General features: G+C 49.6%; 1 protein-coding gene across 1 annotated transcript; it reads right to left on the bottom strand.

Annotated features, from left to right (window-relative positions):
- Positions 1-10,919: 10,919 nt before the first annotated feature.
- Positions 10,920-11,855, bottom strand: LOC129196989 (olfactory receptor 14A16-like). The gene has a single exon (XM_054804954.1). The coding sequence runs from the start codon at positions 11,853-11,855 to the stop codon at positions 10,920-10,922; it is 936 nt and encodes a 311-aa protein (XP_054660929.1).
- Between the last annotated feature and the right edge of the window lie 7,930 nt (positions 11,856-19,785).

Here is a 19,785-nt window from a genome sequence, read left to right as displayed (position 1 = left end):
GACCTGGACAGGCTGGAGAGATGGGTCCACAGGAACTGCATGAAGTTCAACAAGGCCAAGTGCAAGGTCCTGCACGTGGGTTGGGGCAATCCCAAGCACAAACGGATTGAGTGCAGCCTCGAGGAGAAGGACCTGGGAGTGTTGATTGATGTGAAGTCAACATGAGCAATACTGCTCTTGCAGCCTAGAAAGCCAACTGTATCCTGGGCTGCATCAAGCAGCGTGACCAGCAGGTTGAGGGAGGTGATTCTGCCCCTCTACTCCACTCTGGTGAGACCTCATCTGCAGTACTGCGTCCAGCTCTGGGGGGGCTATGTAAAAGAGTTTAAGAAATTTACCAGATGTGAGTTACCCTAGGTTTGCTTTATTGCAGTGCTGGATGCACAGGGAATCAACTCCACCCAACGTGCATGCAAGTGATTACCAACACACAGGTTATATAGAATCAAAACATACATATTCATCATTTTTCTCAGAAAAGGCAGTCCTATGATAATAATTTCTTAGAATCCATTTACATGTTCTCCTCCCTGTCACGCATGCTCAGTGATTTGAGTCGGTGGTCTTCAAGGGGTATCTGGTGGTTGTCAGTGGTCGCGCAGCCGTGTTTGCTGGATGACCCTCTTCTTGTACGCATGCTCAGTATCCTCGCTGTGGATGCACCTGTCCATAACAACTTACTTCGTAAGATTAATATTCCTGGGCCTATTGTCCGGTTGGGTAGGGACTGTACGTGGAATGTAGCAGCATTGTTCATTGCTATGGTCAGTTACCTTCATTACCTATTACCTTGATTGCAAACTAATTATTCCAAGCTAATCATTCTATAGTTTCTGTCTCACGGCCTCTATCCCACGATTACATTTTCCCCTTTTTGGAAGTTTTCCTTCCAGGCCTTGAGTAGCTTTCTGATTAGCATAAGTTTACTTATAGCTAAGCTTCTATATTTTCTACAATTCCCTCCTTTTGTTTTTTTTGCATCCCTGCAATTATTTATGTCTCCAAGCTCCTTGCAATTTTGCTATTATACTAGAAAAACAGGTTATACAACATTGAAAAATCACTATTACACATACAATCCCTGTAATCACTAAGGCTGCTAAAGCGAGTGCCTTTTTGAGCCTTACAGATAAATCAGGAATCCAGGAGGTCAACCATGACACAGTTTCAGTAAAACCCCAAGATGTGTCACCCTTTTGTACTTGTTGCATTTGAGAGCTAACTTCCCAAATTTTATGTACGTCAGTCATTAATTCCCCTGAATGATCTATATACATGCAACAACTCACATTTAGCATTGTGCAAACTCTGCTGTGCAATGCTAACATCATATCTAAGGCCATACAATTTTGCAGGGTAATTTTCGAGAGTTCTGTAATTTCAGTTTGCAAGGTTGTTAACCCATGAGCAGTATAATTCGCTAATTTTTCAATTTCTCCTATGTTTAGAATTGCTTTTTCCAGTTCACTCACCCCTAAAGATGGTATGAGCCACCAGAGGAAAGAATCAAATCCTGAGGGCCTTTCTATTAGTGGGTTATCCGTCCTTTTGACACCAGTCAAAAAGGTATGATGCCAGATTGGAACTTCTTTAGTTTTAGGTAGAATTTGTAAATCTACAGTTACCAATCCTAAAGTGCAAGTTCCTCCCCAACGTGGTGGAAGCACCTTATAAGCTTTATCACCACATAACCAAAATATTCCTAATGCATTTGGTGCCCACCAAGCCCAGCTTAATTGAGATTTAATATGACTGGTTGTGTTACATTTAGTCCAATTTCCCACAAAAGTGTGGTTAAGGCAAAACTGTCAATTCCAGTCTTCTCTCTACACAGAGGATGTTATGATATTCATCTAAAGGGGGAATTTCATGGTTAATATTTGCTCTTCATACTTAGTTGTTACAGAGGTATTTCTCCAAAACTTTCCCCAAACCGAATCCTTTGGAATTGGAATACCAATTAATTCAAATCCATGATCTACAGACTTCAGTAAAGATGCACAAAGCCAACATGCAGTGAGATTCAGATTCCCTGTGAAAGACTTCATTAAAGAAACATGAGTATTATTTAACCAGAAATTTTCCTCTTTGTTTCCAGCTAGACTTCATTTCTTTAATCTAGGTTTGGTCATTGTTCTGTAGACACTGCCAACTTGAAAATCCCATGAAAATTCATAATCATACCCTGCTGGGGAGTTCCAAAATCCATCCTTGATTTTGTCATATATTACAAAAAAAGAATGGAATTGTTAAGTTTAAATTGACACAACACCAATCATTGTATCTATTCTTTGCCATTCCCCATAAGTGATGGTTGATACACCAGGTTCCTGTCTGCAGCTCATATACATGTATATGATACAAATACGAATTCCAAAAATCTTCCGTCAAAAATCTAACAATAACACAAAATTCTAAAAGGGCATTAGGATTAAAAAAAAGGTATTCCACACAATCTCAGTATCTCTACCTACTGCAATATTTTCCCCTTTCTTATTCTTAGTTCCCCAAACTTTACAAAAGGTTTGTCCCCAAAAACTAGTATTAGTATATTGTGTTATGGTTCCATTTGTAAATGCATCTCGGTATTGCAAGATAAACTTTGTCCACAAGGTGTCAGTCTCCGTCAAGAGAAAACAAATCAGCAAGTACAGCAGTACGTTGGTTTTCATTCTGTCGCGGAATCTTTACGCACATGTGAGTGATGGATCCATGTCTCTTTTCCTTGTACCTTTATGACATGAAAGGAAGTTAATAACACCATTTAAGGTCCTTCCCATTTGGGCTCAAGTCTATTTTTGCATTTAAAATTCTTTATGTACACTTTATCCCCTCATTGAATATTATGTACCTGTATTTCAGGCATTAGCCCTTGATACCAATAAGCATGATCTCGCAATTGCATAAAAGAATTTTACAGGTACAACAAATATAGAGTTACCTGTTCATCTCCATCCAAAAGGCTTGTTTTCGCTGGAATATAAGTTCCAGGTACTGCAAAAACTCTCCCAAATAAAACCTCTGCTGGTGATACACCCACTGGTTGCCTCGATGTGTTTCTAATGTCCCAAAGTAGTAAATTTAGCGCTTCTGGCCACTTCAAGCCAGTTCGTTTACAGGTTTTAACTAATTTGTCTTTGATCATCGTATTCATCCTTTCTACTTGCCCTGATGATGTGGGTGATAAGGCGTGTGCAATCGCATCTTGATATTTAATGAATGATAAATTTGCAGTAAATTGCGGCAGAGAAATGTGCTCCTCTGTCCGAGTCAATTATTTCAGGAACTCCATACCTAGGTACTATCTCTTTCAATGGAGCTTTAACCACTGCTTTCGAGTTGTTCTTTCAAGTTGGGAAAGCCTCCACCCAGCCCGAAAGCTGGTCAACAATCACAAGTAAATAAGCATATCCCATAGCCCTAGGCATCTCCACGTAGTCAATTTGTAGTTTTTGGAAAGGATATGTTGCTGGAGGTTGCTTTCCTGCTGGTGTCTTAATTTTCAAAAAGAGGCATGCTCTTTGCACAGTCGACACCCTTCACAAATTCTTTTAATCGCAGTGTAAATCCCTGGTGCTGCCCACAATCTCTGTACTCTCAAGGCTATATTTTCAGGTCCACCATGGGTTTTCTCATGGTGCCATCACATGATCGGTATTAAGTACCTTTTTGGGAGTAATGGTTTACCCCCTAGAGTCCATTGTCCATTCTGCCGTTCGGCTCCCAGCTTCTCCCAGAGCTGTCTTTCTTCCTCGGGAAGTTCCTCATACAGTTTCTGCATGCCTGGTAATTCCAGGTCGAGCTCTCCTTGATGGGTCAGTGTCATTGAAAAGATGACTTGTCGGGCTGCCGCTTTTGTAGCCTGGTCCGTGAGCTCATTCCCTTTTGCCAATTGATTCTCTTGGTTGGTGTGTGCTTATCACTGCTAGTTGGGATGGTAATTGAATCGCTTCCAGGAGTTCTTTAATCTGTTGCCCATGGGCGATCGTTTTACCTGCTGATGTGAGAAATCCCCTTTCTTTCCACAGCATACCTGTAGCATGTCAAACTCCAAACGCATATGTAGAGTCAGTATACAAATTAACCCGTATCCGATTGCATATTGATCCTGGAAAATGCACAGCTCTCCTGGAGTGAGGTCCCACAACTGCAGAGGACACAGGAAGGCTTCGAGAGACACATGGGGGTGCAGGCAGAGAGAAAGGTGTATGCATAGCAGTGAGTATGTTAAAGGCAGGAAGAAGACTTGAAGTAGTGGTGGGGCTGCGGGGGTGTCATGCTGAAGGGAATCACAAACAAATGCCACTCCTGTCTTCAAGCAGGAAAAGAAGGAAGACGCAGGGAACTACAGGCCAGTCAGACTCACCTCCCTTCCTGGGAAGATGATGGAGCAGCTAATGCTGGAAACCCTTTCCAGGCACAGGAACGATAAGGAAGTCATCAGGAGCCGTCAAGGCCCAGAGCCTTATGTATGTCCAGTTTGCCTGAGTATTCCCTGATCTGATCCTTTTCCAGCAAGGCACTTCTCCATGCTCCAGACTTTCCCCCTGGTCTCTGGCACCTGGGATTCCCGAAGGCCGATCTTGCTGGCAAATACTGAGGCAGTGACGGCATTCGGTGCCTCAGCCTTTCCCACGTCCTGCGTCACCAGGTCCCCAGTCTCACTGAGCAATGGGCCCACAGTTTCCCTGGTTTCCCTTTTGTTCCCTGTCTACTTACAGAAGCCCTTCTTGGTTTCTTTGGCATCCCTTGCCAAATTCCATTCCATTTGGGCTTTAGCTTTCCTACCTTGGTCCCTGCATGCTCGAAGTCTCTGTGTTCCTCCCAGGTTACCCATCCTTACTTCCACATTCTCTGTTCTTCCTTCTTGTGTTTGAGTTTGGCCAGGAGCTCCTTGTTCATCCACACAGCTCTCCTGGCATTTTTGCCTGGCATCATATTTGATGGGATGTGCTTCTCTTGAGCTCGGAGGAGGTGATCCTGGAATATGAACCAGCTTTCTTGGGCCCCCCTTCCCTCCAGGGCCACATCCCATGAAACTCTTCCAAGCAGATCCTTGAAGAGACCAAAGTCTACTCTCCTAAAACCCAGGGCTCTGAGATTGTTTTTACCTTCCTGCCTGCCCTCAGGAACCTGAACTCCATCATCTCATGGTCACTGCAGCCCCATCTCATGGTCACAAGGCCGCCTTTGACCTTCACATCCCCAACAAGGCCCTCATTGTTGATGAGGATGAGGTCAGGCAGAGCACCTCTCCTCATTGGCTCCTCTGCAACTTGAGTGAGGAATTTCTCATCCAGGCACTCCACAAACCTCCTGGCTTGCTTATGCCCTGCTGTGTTGTCCTTTGAGCAAATATCGAGGTGGTTGACATCTCCCATGAGGACCAGAGCCTGCCAATGTGAGGCTGCTCCTATCTGCCTGTTGAGGGCCTCATATACTTCTTCCTCCTGGTCGAGTGGCCGATAGCTGACATCCACTGTAATGCCACCCTTTCCTGGTCTCACTTTAATCCTCACCCTTAAGCTCTCTGTTGACTCCCTACCCATCCCCAGACAGAGCTCCGTGTACTCCAACTGTATTACTCCACTGCATTAGTGTGCAGATACTTTAGAGTGGAACCCCAGCATGTTGAGTTCTTGGGGAGGGTGTGAGAGATTTCTCCATCATGGTGCTTTGTAGGCATTTCCTTGCTTACATGCAAATGCTCAACTTAAGCCTCATTCTGTTGATTTTGTGATCCCTTCCCATCACATCACCCCATGCCCTTGCTCATTGATCCTGTCTGTCACTCCCTTACAGGACTGCTGGTTACTCTCTCCCTCCCCCATCATTCTCAGTTTAAAGCCCTCCATATGAGGTCAGCCAGCCTGTTGGCAGAAATAGCTTTGCCCTCCTTAGTGAGGTGGATCCCATCTCTGCCAGGACGATGCTGGTCTGCAAACAGGGTCCCATGGTCGTGGAACCCAAAACCCTACCCCAGTTCTGCAGTTAATTATTAACTTGTCCTAGTAGTGCCTTTCTCCTCACCAACGAGATTGAGGAGAACACCACGTGGGCCCCCATGCCCTTCACTTCCACCCCTCAGAGCTTTGTAGGCACTTCTGATACTGTCCAGGTTTCCCCTGGTAGTGTCATTTGTGCCCACATGGGATAAGAGCAGGAGGCAGTAGTCAGAGAGCTGGATGTCAGTTAGGGTCAGCTGTGTCCCCTCCCAGCCCCTTGCCCAGCCCCAGCCCACTCCCTGGGAGGGGCAGAGTGAGAACAGAGAAGGCCTTGATGCTCTGCAAGCCCTGCTCAGTAATAGCTAAAGCATCCGCATGTTATCAACACGGTTTTGGTCACAGATCTAAAGCACAACACCATACAGGCTGCTAGGAAGAAAAATAACTGCATGCTAACCCCAGCCAGTACAGAGATGTTTCTAATGATCTGAAAGAAGATGAAAGAGTGCTTCCTCATAATGTTTCTGGAGGACATCAGATTAAGGAAGCAGATGCTACACTGCAGCACAGGGCTGCCATCCAGAAGGACCTAGCCGGGCTGGAAGGGTGGGCTGATAGGAATGTCACCCATTACAATGCAAAACCCCCCATGGCACTACATCTGGTTGAGGCTTGGCTATCATCTCCATTGTGGAGATACCACAGCCTTTCAGAGTGCCTGTTCCTGGTGCCTGATAGACCTTATAGTGCAGCTTCTTTTCTCTTAAGTCTAGTCAGAATGTCCCACATCCCAACTTTTTCCCATGGCTTCTCATCCTTCCACTGTGCCCACATGGGAAGAGTCTGACTCATTCTGCTCCGCACCATTCCATAAGACAGCTGTAGGCAGTGACAGTATTGATATCTATAAAATAGAATTTTCCACTTCACAAGGTCAGAAATGTGTTTGGGTTAATGCTTAGACACTGTCTAATTTAGGGTTAAATACACTGTGTTGCTTTGCTAAAGACTGTACCCTTGAAGAAGAGGGAAAGGCTGATAAAATGCATGCCTTGCTAAGGACTGTTCTTGAAGAAGAGCTGAAAGTGTGATAAAGGGGAAGCATAGTGCAATGTGTGAGCAACTGGCTGACAGGTCGGGCCCAAAGAGTTATGGTAAAAGAGGTTACATCAGGCTGGCGGCCAGTCACTAGTAGGGTTCCCCAGGGAACCAGGGCCAGTTCTTTTTAATGTTTTCATAAACGACTTGGACTGTGTTGTGAGCAAGTTTGCAGATGACACCAAATTGGGAGGAGCTGTTGATTCCGTCAAGGGTGGAGAGGCCTTGCAGAGAGATCAGGATAGATTGGAGAACTGGGCAATCACCAACCGCATGAGGTTTAACAAGGGCAAGTGCCTGATTCTGCACCTGGGAAGGGGCAGCCCTGGCTATACATACAGACTGGGCGATGAGACGCTGGAGACCAGCCATGCTGAAAGGGACTTGGGGGGTCTTGATTGACAGCAAGTTGAACATGAGTCAACAGTGTGCCCAGGCTGCCAGGAAGGCCAATCGTATCCTGGGGTGCATCAAGCAGGGCATTGCTAGCTGGTCTAGGGAAGTGATTGTCCCACTCTACACTGCGCTGGTGCGGCCTCACCTCGAGCACTGTGTGCAGTTTTGGGCGCCACAGTACAAAAAGGACATAAAACTATTGGAGAGTGTCTGAAGGAGGGCAACAAAGATGGTCAAGGGTCTAGATGGGAAGACATATGAGGAGAGGCTGAAGTCCCTTGGTTCGTTCAGCCTAGAGAAGAGGAGACAGAGGAGACCTCATCGTGGCCTACAACTTCCTCACGAGAGGGAGCGAAGGGGCAGGCGCTGATCTCCTCCCTCTGGTGACCAGTGATAGAACCTGAGGGAACGGCATGAAGCTGCAACAGGGGACGTTTAGGTTGGATATCAGGAAAAGGTTCTTCACTGAGAGGGTGGTTGGGCACTGGAATAGGCTCCCCAGGGAAGTGGTCACAGCACCGAGCTTGACTGAGTTCAAGAAGCGTCTGGATAAAGCTCTGTCATATGCTCCGATTTGGCTGGTCCTGTGTGGAGCCAGGAGTTGGACTCGATGATCCTTATGGGTCCCTTCCAACTCAGGATATTCTATGATTGAATGATTCTATGATTCTGTGATCACTGACTGTCCCTCTCTGAGCACTGGAGAGATGGATTTTAAAAGTGGGATTTTTTTCCTCCCGTGGCATGGTGGTCTATGAGAGGTTGAAATGTTCCCCTGCCTTAACCCCTCTCCCTGTCCCATGGCCAGGCAGGACACCGCAGCAGTGACAAGCAGGGATCATTTCCCCCCCCACGCAGGGCAGGGTTTCAGTGGTGTCCATCAGGTCTCTCCTCTCTGGTGAGTAGTCTGGAGACTGGAGTAGGATTCCTCTTGCCTCAGCTCACTGAGCACAAAATAGGTGGCGGCAGGCCAGCCCCTTCCACTGTGATCCATGGGGATGGAGGGTGCCAGTCAGCTGCTCACACCTCTTTTGGCATTTGAGGTGCCCAGGATGGTCATAAACTCGTGTATGTGTCTGCGAGCTCTGATGAAGCATACACCTGCCCGAGCATCAGCTATGGGGCAGTGGGGAGGAGGTCCCTTGGTCACCTGAGATTACACCCAGTGTTGGACTCACATTTCCAAGGCGGCTGCTGGGCTTCCAGCTGACCAAAAGGAAGAGTGCATCCAAAGGAGGGTCAGGTCTCTCTCTGGGCACAGTCCACTGCACTCACTGGAGCTCAGCTCACTGCATAACTCAGACATGTGCATGTCTCTGCACTGTAGGCCCCTACCTTATTCCAGGCTCTTTTTAATGCCATAAGAATGGCCTCCAGTGCCACGTCAGGCACCTGGGGTGCCCAGTGCAACTGCATGTGGCTTGCAAGTAGTGCACAGGACCTCCAGGACAGCCATGTCCCACTGGAGTGGGTGCTACTCCCAAAGGGGTCTGGTGCCTGTGTGCCAGCACCTGAATGCCAGCACCATGGCAAGGAGGCAAGGTCCATCGCAGATGAAAGAAGATGAAAGAGTGCTTCCTCATAATGTTTCTGGAGGACATCAGATTAAGGAAGCAGATGCTACACTGCAGCGCAGGGCTGCCATCTAGAAGAACCTAGCCAGGCTGGAGGGGTGGGCCGATAGGAACGTTATGATAGCCAACAAGGACAAATCTGAGATCCTGCCCCTCAGTTTGGGTAGCCCATTGCAATGTGAAGGGCTACAGACTGCCTGGCTGGTTTTCAGCTCTGCATACAAGGCTCTGGATTGTAGGTATCCTGGGTTGTATAAGCAGGAGCACAGCCAGTGGAAGTGATTATCCCCTTCCCCTTGGCTCAGCACTTGTCAAACCACATCCAGAATGTTTCCAAAGGTTTGACTTCCTCCAATGCAAGAGAGGCATCAGTAAACTGGAGCCAGTTCAGGGGAGGCCACCAAGACAGGAGACCTGGCCTTGTGAGGAAAGGTTGAGGGATCTGGGCTTTTTCAGCCCGGGAAACATAAAGTCTTGGAGGGGAACACATATGTATTGGGTTTGCGGGGCAAAGTGTTAGTAGCAGAGGGGGCTTCAGGGTGCCTTCTGTGAGAAGCTGCTAGAAGCTTCCCGCATGTCCAATAGAGCCAATGCCAGCTGGCTCCAAGACGGACCCACTACTGGCCGATGCCGACCCCATCAGTGATGGATATAGCGCCTCTGGGATAACATAGTTAAGAACTGGAGAAAGAAAAAAACAAGGAGTAATTGCAGCCAGAGAGACAAGTGAGAATGTGTGAGAGGAACCACTCTGCAGAAACCAAAGTCAGTGAAGAAGGAGAGGGAGGAGGTGCACTAGGCACAAGAGCAGAGATTCCCCCTGCATCCCATGGAGAAGGCCATGGTGAGGCAGGCTGTCTCCTGGCAGCCCATGGAGGTTGATGGTGGAGCAGAAATCCACCTGAAGCTCATGGAGGACCCCATGCTGGAGCAGGAGGATGCACCTGAAGGAGGCTGTGGCCCTGTGGGAAGCTGATGCTGGAGCAAGCTCCTGGCAGGACCTGTGGACCTGTGGAGACAGGAACCTGCGCTGGAGCAGGTTTGTGGCAGGACCCTGTGGGGGACCCACTCCCATTTATCCTCTTCTCCCCCCCTCACATTCTTCTGTTTTAACATCCTTATACACTCAGATCAGCCTACCCTGCTAACCCTTTCCCTACGCGCCATGTTCTTAACGTTTTGTATCCTCTTCCGATGTTTCTAAGCTGGTTGCTGTGGTTCTTTCTACCCTGGGCAGCAATTCCTTTCAATGTATACACCATTGCCGGTAGAGTCCTTCAATTCTTGACATTGCTACCCTGTCAGAGCCATCCCAAGGGAGGATGAGCCATCTCTCACTTGCTTTGAACAGCTGGAAAAGTGGATCTTCAGTCCAAGGGACTTGAAACACTTGAGGGTTTGGCCAACAGAAACCTCCTGAAGGTAAACAAGGTGAAGGGGGTGATGTCTACACAGGGGAAGAATAACTTCATTTATTGGGTGTAGGTAGCGGCAGCGCTGCAGGGGTCATCTCTGTGACAAGAAGCAAGGGGCTAACTCATTCTCTGCACAGCTGGTTCTAGATGCATCAGCAATGGGCCCACTGCTGGTAAAAGCTGAGCAGACACTCCCTGCAGCCTTTTGGGTTGCAGTTCCTCATATTCTTGAGTCCAGCTTTGGAAGTAAATGCCAAGCCTCAGGCTCTGAAGTGAAAAACTCCCATTTCATTAGAGAGATGACACACAGGAGCCCAGCCGTAACGTGGTGATAGAAACATTTAGAGAGGGCCTCTGGGTCAGGCAGACAGTGTTTGTGTCCCTGGAGAAGCGGGATGATTGCAGTCATTTGTGTATGACCATGATTATCAATGACAGAACACCCAAACCATACCACATGTCTGGGGTCAATTGGAGGTCATGTGTGCATTTCACTGCTTCTGAAATACCACCAGTAGCACGAGTTGCTTCAATGTGCCTTTGAGCTCCTGGTTCCTCATGCTGTAGATAAGGGGGTTCAGTGCTGGAGACACAACTGAATACAAAACAGTAACCACCAGATCCAGAGCAGGGGAGGAGATGGAGGGAGGCTTCAGGTAGGCCAGCATTACAGTGCTGATAAACAGGGAGACCACGGCCAGGTGAGGGAGGCACGTGGAAAAGGCTTTGTGCCGTCCCTGCTCAGAGGGGATCCTCAGCACGGCCCTGAAGATCTGCACATAGGACAGCACAATGAAAACAAAACAAGCGAAGATAAAAAATGCAGTAACCACAATTAGCCCAATTTCCCTGAGGTTGGAGTCTGAGCAGGAGAGCTTGAGGAGCGGGGGAATTTCACAGAAGAACTGGTCCACACCATTGCCGTGGCAGAGAGGAAGTGAAAATGTATTGGCCGTGTGCAGCACAGCATTGAGAAACCCACTGCCCCAGGCAGCTGCTGCCATGTGGACACAAGCTCTGCTGCCCAGGAGGGTCCCGTAGTGCAGGGGTTGGCAGATGGCAACGTAGCGGTCATAGGACATGACTGTGAGAAGGGAATATTCTGCTGAGATCAAGAAGACAAGCAGAAAGACTTGTGCAGCACATCCTGCATAGGAGATGGCCCTGGTGTCCCAGAGGGAATTGGCCATGGCTTTGGGCACTGTGGTGGAGATGGAGCCCAGGTCAAGGAGGGAGAGGTTGAGGAGGAAGAAGTACATGGGGGTATGGAGGTGGTGGTCGCAGGCTATGGCAGTGATGATGAGGCCATTGCCCAGCAGGACAGCCAGGTAGATGCCCAGGAAGAGCCAGAATTGCAAGAGCTGCAGCTCCCGTGTGTCTGCGAATGCCAGGAGGAGGAACTCAGTGATGGAGCTGCTGTTGGGCATTTTCTCCCTATGGACTCAGTGGCCTGTGCAAGGAGGAAAAGACAGTGACAAGTGAGGACAGACTTGTCTGAGAAAAACCAAACACATTTCTCACAGACTCTTCTCCCACCACACACCCACCCTTTTTCCTTCTTGGCAGGACCTTCATGCAGCTCCCTGGATGGAGCTCTGGTTTGTGCTGGCTGAGTGTGCTGTGGGGAGCAGGGCCTCTGCCCATGGGCTCCCGAGGTGCTGGTCGTGCTCTAGTTCAGGGTCTACCTGGGAGCAGCGGGGATCTGGGGGCCAGATCTGATCGTCAGAATTTCTCAGACAAAATCCCTTTAAACATTGAAGAGCTTGTCAGCAACCGTACCCCCAGTACTAAAGGAAGGGGGTTGCAGAAAGGGGTTTAGGCTTTTGTTTGTTGGTGGTTTTGGGCAGTCCTTCCTCATCCCTCCTCTCCTCCCTTGGGGGTCTTCTCTGAAGTCAGAAATCCTGAGCATCTCTGCTGCACTCAGGCTGAGCAGCTGCTAGTCCTGAGAGGCAAAAGGAATTGCTGTGGCTTAGTGCACGGGGAGGCGAGCTGGTGTATCCATGTGTCTTGTTCCCAGCTGCCCTGAGCTTGCTCCTTCTCTGGATGGAGGGGCGCTGCACTCCTGTGTTACCTGGAGAAGAAATCAGACCCCACTGACAGCAGAGGGATCCACTGCAGATCACTAAGTGCCTCACCCTGTCTCCAGGGACCTGAGCAAGGTCTGAGCACCCACTGCTTGCCAAGGACACAGAGTTCATTTCACCAGCCCAGCAGTATTTCTCTGCCTGTAGTATCTCTGCACTCGTCCATCAGGTTACACACAGATGCTGTGGGAGAGATTTGCAGTCTGGAGGGCAGCACACAGCTTTGAAAGACACCCCAAGGAGTTAGCCAAGTGTCCCAATGATGGTATCTCAGGAAGTCAGCTCATTCCCCACCACCTCTGACTGCATGACCCAAAGCCCCAGAGCGTAGGGGAAAACTAGGACACTGGATTCCCATGCACACATCTGCATGAGAGGATGGACACGGGCAGGTTCTGACTCTGCAGCTGAAACTCCCATCCCCAGAGGGTCTGACCGCAATAAGAGCAGCACAGACAGGTGGAGAGACAAGCAGGATTACAGTCCTGGTCCAGCTAAGCCCATCAGAGAGACACCTGGGCACTTAGGAAAGACTTCCCCTTTCCCAGCTTTTCACACCAGCTCTCAGATGGCAACATCCGACATTGCAGGGAGGCAGAGGTTTCTCATGCCCTGGACCCCACGGCCGCGAGGGCAGATGCTCAGCTGGGTGGGAGAGGAGCGGCGAGGGGGTTGCTCAGGGGAAGCAATCTGCACTGCAGGGGATGGCAGGAGGTGCCTGTATATCCCCAGAAATGGAATTTCTGTTCAACATTTCCTCTCACTCCCTGACCAAGTCTCTGCTGCTTGGAGCTGTCCCTGCTGGGTGCTGCTCCTCTGTCCCCACCTCTGTGCCCTGTCCCTGCTCGCAGACCCCATCCCAGCCACTGTGTGCTCAGCTCTGCCCTGCAGACACCTCCAAGGGCAGGACACCGCCAAGGGGCATCGCTGTGCTTCAAAGTTCAGATGAGAATATCAGAGGAACCCTGATGAGCCTGGAAAGGTAATGCTGGTGACGTATAAGCCAGGGGGATTGATCTGATGCTTCCAGACTCATTCACCTTGCAGTGAAACAGATTTGGCACCTCAGTGCCTTCTCCAAACCAGTGAGAGTAATTCCCAGCTCTCACTCCCCACCCAGCCAACCAAGAGGAGAAAATTGAAAGCATGAGCTCCTTCCCTTCCAGGTAAAGCCTCCTCTTTTTTTTCCATCTTGCAAGATTCCCCTCTAGAGATGTCTTGGCTGTGATCTGGAGCTGTGAGCATCCCTGACCTACACAGCACCCTTTTGATAGGCAGAACGACCCTTCCCTGCAAGGGATCACTCCTTCCATCCAGAGCTTCTCCCTACAGCCCCTTGGGGAGCTCCCTGGGCAGGCTGAGCGCTGACCCTGACAAGCAGCAGAGTCCCTGCCCCATTATTGGCTTACCAGTACCTGAACGGGGCCTACAGGAAAGATGGTGAGGGACTGTTTATCAGGGAGTGTAGTGACAGGACAAGGGGTAATGGGTTCAAGCTGAAGGAGGGTCGATTTAGATTAGATGTTAGAAAGAAATTCTTTACTGTTAGAGTGGTGAGGCCCTGGAACAGGTTGCCCAGAGAGGTTGTGGATGCCCCCTCCCTGGAAGTGTTCAAGGCCAGGCTGGATGGGGCTTTGGGCAATGAGGTCTAGTGGAGGGTGTCCCTGCCTGCAGCAGGGGGGTTGGAACTAGATGATCTTTGAGGTCCCTTCCAACCCAAACCATTCTATGATTCTATGATTTTATGATCACAGCCCCCCAGGGGGTGCAGGGACCCTTCTCTGAAGGACAGCCCTGGGCACCTCTGGGAACACACCCAGTTTCACACCCCTGCAGCTGTTCCTGGGAGAAGGCAGTCATGATGCTGTGTTGTTCTGTCAGTGTGGCAGTGAATCATTGACCCGGGGCAGGTTTTTTTCCTGCACACTGGTGAAGTTGTGAGAGTCCTCCTGAAAGACCCCATAAGCTGTGGGCTGTGTCAGTTTAGGAGATCCCTCCAGCAACTGCGTCTGCATTGCCCTCAGCTAGACACCATGTTAAGGCCTGTGAAGATTTCTCTCACAATAAACTCTAAGTTGTTTTCCCCCTTCAAAAAGCTCTGTCATCTCCTCATGGTGCCTGCAGGCAGTGCCCTCAGCCCTGCTGCACTTTGCAGATGAACTGCTCCTGGGCAGAGCTTTCTCTCTGCAGTGCTGCCCACTTGCCATGAGCTCCCTGTGTCCCAGGAGCCCGGCCCACCTCAGCAGCAGAGGACCAGCCCAAGAGAGCCCTTGAGATTTCCCTGGGGCTCTCCAGAATCCTACTTTGAAAGAGACTGAAGTAATCACTGAATTACTACTAATCTGCCAGCTCTGCAGAGGCGCTTCTTTCCAGAAGTGTCATTTCTCCTCTCAGAGACAGAGTTCAGTAGGAGAATGCTTGCTCCTTGTCCCACCGTTAGACAGGACACATGGACAGGGACAAGGAAGAACCCGTACTGTGGGGAGGGATTCAGCTGAGTCAGTCGAGGCGTCTCATCCTGGGGTTGTAGTCCTGGGGCTCAAAGGGGAGTCAGCTCCCTCCCACACACCCAAAAAATCCACAGGAGGTGGGATTCATCTTGCCTCAGTTTAGAGGAGGCCACAAAGATGATCAGAGGGCTGGAACACCTCTCCTATGAAGACAAGCTGAGAGAGTTGGAGTTGTTCAGCCTGGACAAGAGAAGGCTCCGTGGAGAACTTATAGCAGCCTTGCATATCTAAAGGGGCCTCCAAGAAAGCTGGAGAAGGACTGTTTACAAGGGCATGTAGTTATAGGACAAGGGTTAATGGCTTTAAACTGAAAGAGGGTAGATTTAGACTAGATATTAGGAAAAAATTCTTCGCTGTGAGGGTGGTGAGGCACTGGCACAGCTTGCTCAGAGAAATTTTGGATGCCCCCTCCCTGGAAGTGCTCAAAGCCAGATTGGATGGGGCTTTGGGCAACCTCGTCTAGTAAAGGGTGTCCCTGCCCATGGCAGGGGGATGTGGATCTAGATGATCCTTGAGGTCCCTTCCAACCCAAACCATTCTATGATTCTATGACTGAAATGCACCTCATTCAAAAGAGAGAAGCAGCCATATGTTGTGTTGAGGTAAAATAATAATTTGACTGAGTTCCATAAGTTGGCTGGAATTTAACAAAGTGGATTCAACAGTGGTTTGACAAGGTTCAGCAGGTTTGGCCCTGTGAGGTGCCCACACCTGAGCTGTCTGTCCTCATGCACTCCTCATGCACACGGGGTGTTCAGAGACACGAGTCCTTCCCTTGCAGACGCAGAGGCAGCACATGGCAGCAGTCACAGTGTCTCGCTGGGCTCCTGTTGCCACGTCAGGAGGCTGGGAGGCACCTCAGCCCTGCGCTGTATCGCCCTGCTCTGCACTCGCCTGAGGTGCCCCAAGGCAGGAGGAATGGACACGGGGACCTGGGTTCAAGGAAGCCCACCCCAGTGCTACATGCAGGTGGTTTCCCAGGGGACGTTACTCTCTAAGTCAAGTGACCTGGGGACACTGTGTGTCCCACACACCTTCATGGTGTCTCCAGGAACAGCTGTGGGCATTTGTGCTCACTCAGGCTCATCCCACCACACGCACACCATGTGCATGCTTACGACTCATCTGTACAATGCTGTGATGTAAACGGTAAGAGTCTGATGTGTGGCTGAGGGACACCCTCTCATTGAGTCATGAGGTTCAGAAAGGACCCCCTTGCTTTCTAAACTCCTTCTCAGAGAGGAGCCTAGGTGCGGCTAGGTCCAGTCTTAGTCCCAGACTTGGTCAATGGTTTATGTCTAAAGGATTATATATAGCCACATATCAGAGTCAACGATTGCCTGTCAGAGCCCCTGAAGGACTTTCACTGAATCAGTTTTGCAAAGTTGAAACTAATAGAAAGTTTATTAAAGTGACAGATATAAAGAGTTTGGAATTACCATTGATAAATGCACTTACTGCAACAGAGCTGATATATGACTATGATTATAATTATAATGCTAGCAAAATACTGTCCTGGGTAAAATACTGTCACTGAAAAGCTAAAATGGCAATTGCTTACCAAGAAGGTGTCCCTCTCTTGGGTGGAGGAGAAGGAGCACAGGCCGTTGACAGATTCTTAGGTGTCTTCAATTTCTTCTCTCCCCACCTGGGGTAACTTCCTCAATGTCCTTTATACCCCAACCTTAGCTGTTCCCTCCCAGGGGTGACATTTAATATCATTTGGGTGGAGACTCAAGGACTATAGTCATATAAGTTTAGCATGTACTCCTTTTAGCTGATTATCAAATTTAGGGGTGTCAACTTTAAAATTCATTTCACGGATAATGAAGCAAAAGGTCTCACTCGGGGCACCGTGGCCTTCAAGATTCTGTGTAGAAACCATCTGTCTGTTTATTCCGCATTCTCTAGCCAAAACAGGGACATCTTGCTGCCATAAGACTCCCTCCTTCAGCTGCTTCTCATACCAACCTTGTGGATCTCCATCCACAATGTTTGTATAAGAGATAAGTGGACACCGGTGTTTTTAACCTCTTAGGTGCAATTCCCACAAAAGCAAACATGGACTTCTGACCTAGTGATTCAGTGTCGCACTGTGGAGGGACAAACAACCCCTCTGAGCTGGGGTGGGAGGCCAGTGCTGGCAATGGTGGTTGTTCTTGGCTGCTGTGTGACGATGACCGCGGGGCAGCTTTCCCGGGGTGCCCAGCACACATGGGCACAGAGCAGGTCCTGCTCTGCTGGTGCTTCATGGCTCTGCCAGGAGGCCTGGCTGTGCAAGGACACTGCTGTGTGCCCCCACCCTGCACACTCACGCAGCTGAGGTGGACACCGGTGTTTCCCTCTCGCTGGCACTTCCCAGCCCAGACATCCCAGCCCCTTCCCAGCTCTCACCACTCCCCTGCCCTCTCCCCAGGTGAGCAGAGCATCCCAGTCTGTGCTGGTCCCTCAGCAGGAAATGGAGAAGATGGAGGTGAGTGACAGTGTCTCTCTGGCTGGCATGCTGAGGAGATCTCCACGCCAGGCAGCCTGCAGCCCCCCTGCCAGTCCCGCTCCCCAGGACAGCACAGAGTCCTGGCCCTGGGGCTCCTCTGGCAGCTCCCACTGCCCCAGTGGCAGGGCAGCCTGCCCCAAGCTGGCACCCGCAGCCAAGGCTTTCTCTTTCCATGTCTGCCCTGCACACACATGGTGCCCTGCTCTTCTCCCAGGACATCCCATCTCCCCACAGAGCCTTTCCGCAAGGCGGGCATATCTGTGCTAGCCTGGCCTCCTGGCATGTGCTGTCCCTGCAGATCCGCTGTGCTCTCCTGGCAGCTCCTCATTCCTTCCAGAAAAACACTCCTCTGCCATCAGCCCTACCACAGGCTGTCGAGCCCCAGGCAGCTTAGTTGGAGTCCATTCAGCATCTGTGTGGGTGCTGTCCACCCACAAGGAACACCTGAGCCATTCCTCAGTCCCTGGAAGAGCACACTGGGACCCTCATCTCATCCCTCTGCGCCCATGCAGAAACAAGCAAAGCAACAGTTTTCTTTAGAGTCTCTTCCTTGGGCATGTTCTTGAGAGCAACAGTGGAATAAGAGTCAAGCCTTTGGGCAGTGCCCTGAGGAGATTGCCTTTCCTGGTGGAAATGCTGTTACAGAGGCCAGCTCTGTCAGAGATCTGCTGTGCAGGGGCTCTGTACACAGGAACGGCCTCTGCAGCTCCAGAGAAGGTCTTGGGGGATAAAATCTCAGTCAGAAATGTCACTTCAGAGTTTGTTTTAATGTTTAAATGTACAGAGGGTGTGAAAATTCATTTACACTGACTTGGGGACCACTAGACGGGTAGATAATGAATTAGCAATGGTATGAATAATGAAAATTCTTTGTGGACAACATTATCACACATAAAAAAAAAAACTAATAATAAATTAAAACCAATATCAACAACTACAACATGTATATAAAAAAGGTAGGGCCTCTAATGAGATATATTACAAGTGATATGGAGAAGAAGATAGGCAGTATATTGCTTCTAAAAAATATCTAGTTATCAGTTTCCAGATTGTATCCTTGAGCTCCTGGTTCCTCTTGCTATAGATGAGGGGGTTCACTGCTGGAGACCCCAAAAAGCAGAGAGTAGCCACCACCAGATCCAGAGATGGGGAGGAGGTGGACTTGGGCTTCAGATAGGCAAACATTGAGACCACAGCCAGGTGAGGGAAGCACATGGAAAAGGCTTTGTGCCGTCCCTGCTCAGAGGAGATCCTCAGCATGGCCCTGAAGATCTGCACATAGGACAGCACAATGAAAACAAAACAGCCAAATGTTAGACAGACACTAACCACGAGAAGCCAAACCTCCCTGAGGGAGGTGCCTGACCAGGAGAGCTTGAGGATCTGGGGGATTTCACAGAAGAACTGGTCCAGAGCATTCCCTTGGCAGAGTGGTATAGAAAATGCATTGGCCATGTGCAGCATAGCATAGAGAAACCCACTGCCCCAGGCAGCTGCTGCCATGTGGACACAAGCTCTGCTGCCCAGGAGGGTCCCGTAGTGCAGGGGTTTGCAGATGGCAACGTAGCAGTCGTAGGCCATGACAGTGAGAAGAGAAAACTCTGCTGACATCAGAAAGAAAAAGACCTGTGCAGCACAGCCTTGGTAGAAGATGGCCCTGGTTCCCAACAGGAAATTGGCCATGGCTTTAGGGACAGTGGTGGAGATGGATCCCATGTCAAGGATGGAGAGGTTGAGGAGGAAGAAGTACATGGGGGTGTGGAGGTGGTGGTCGCAGGCTATGGCAGTGATGATGAGGCCATTGCCCAGCAGGACAGCCAGGTAGATGCCCAGGAAGAGCCAGAAGTGCAAGAGCTGCAGCTCCCATGTCTCTGTGAATGGCAGGAGGAACAATTAATTCATGGAGCTGCCACTGGGCATTTGCTGGTTCTTGCCATGCAGGCATTGTCCTAAGAAGGAAAAGACAGGGGAAGATTATGACAGTTTTCTGTGAGAAAAGTCAGACAATTTTTCATAGAAATTCCGCCCCTCTCCCCCAACTCCAACATATTTCCTTTCTTTACTTCATGCTGCCTGCAGGTGCTTTGAGGAGAGGGACGTCTGCCCATGTGCTCTTTTTTATGACTGCAGTGCGGAATCTAAACACAAGACAGAGAAAAGGGCTCAGCTCTCTGTGGCTCAGGGCATAGTCAGGACAGATGCATCATTCTGTTCCCAGCTGCCCTGTGCTTTCGCTTCTGCTACCTCGAGGATGACTGCTCACAAAAAT

The sequence above is a fragment of the Grus americana genome, chromosome 27 (assembly GCF_028858705.1).
Source record: "Grus americana isolate bGruAme1 chromosome 27, bGruAme1.mat, whole genome shotgun sequence".
Lineage (NCBI taxonomy): Eukaryota > Metazoa > Chordata > Aves > Gruiformes > Gruidae > Grus > Grus americana.
This window is presented reverse-complemented; position numbering and strand designations above follow the sequence as displayed.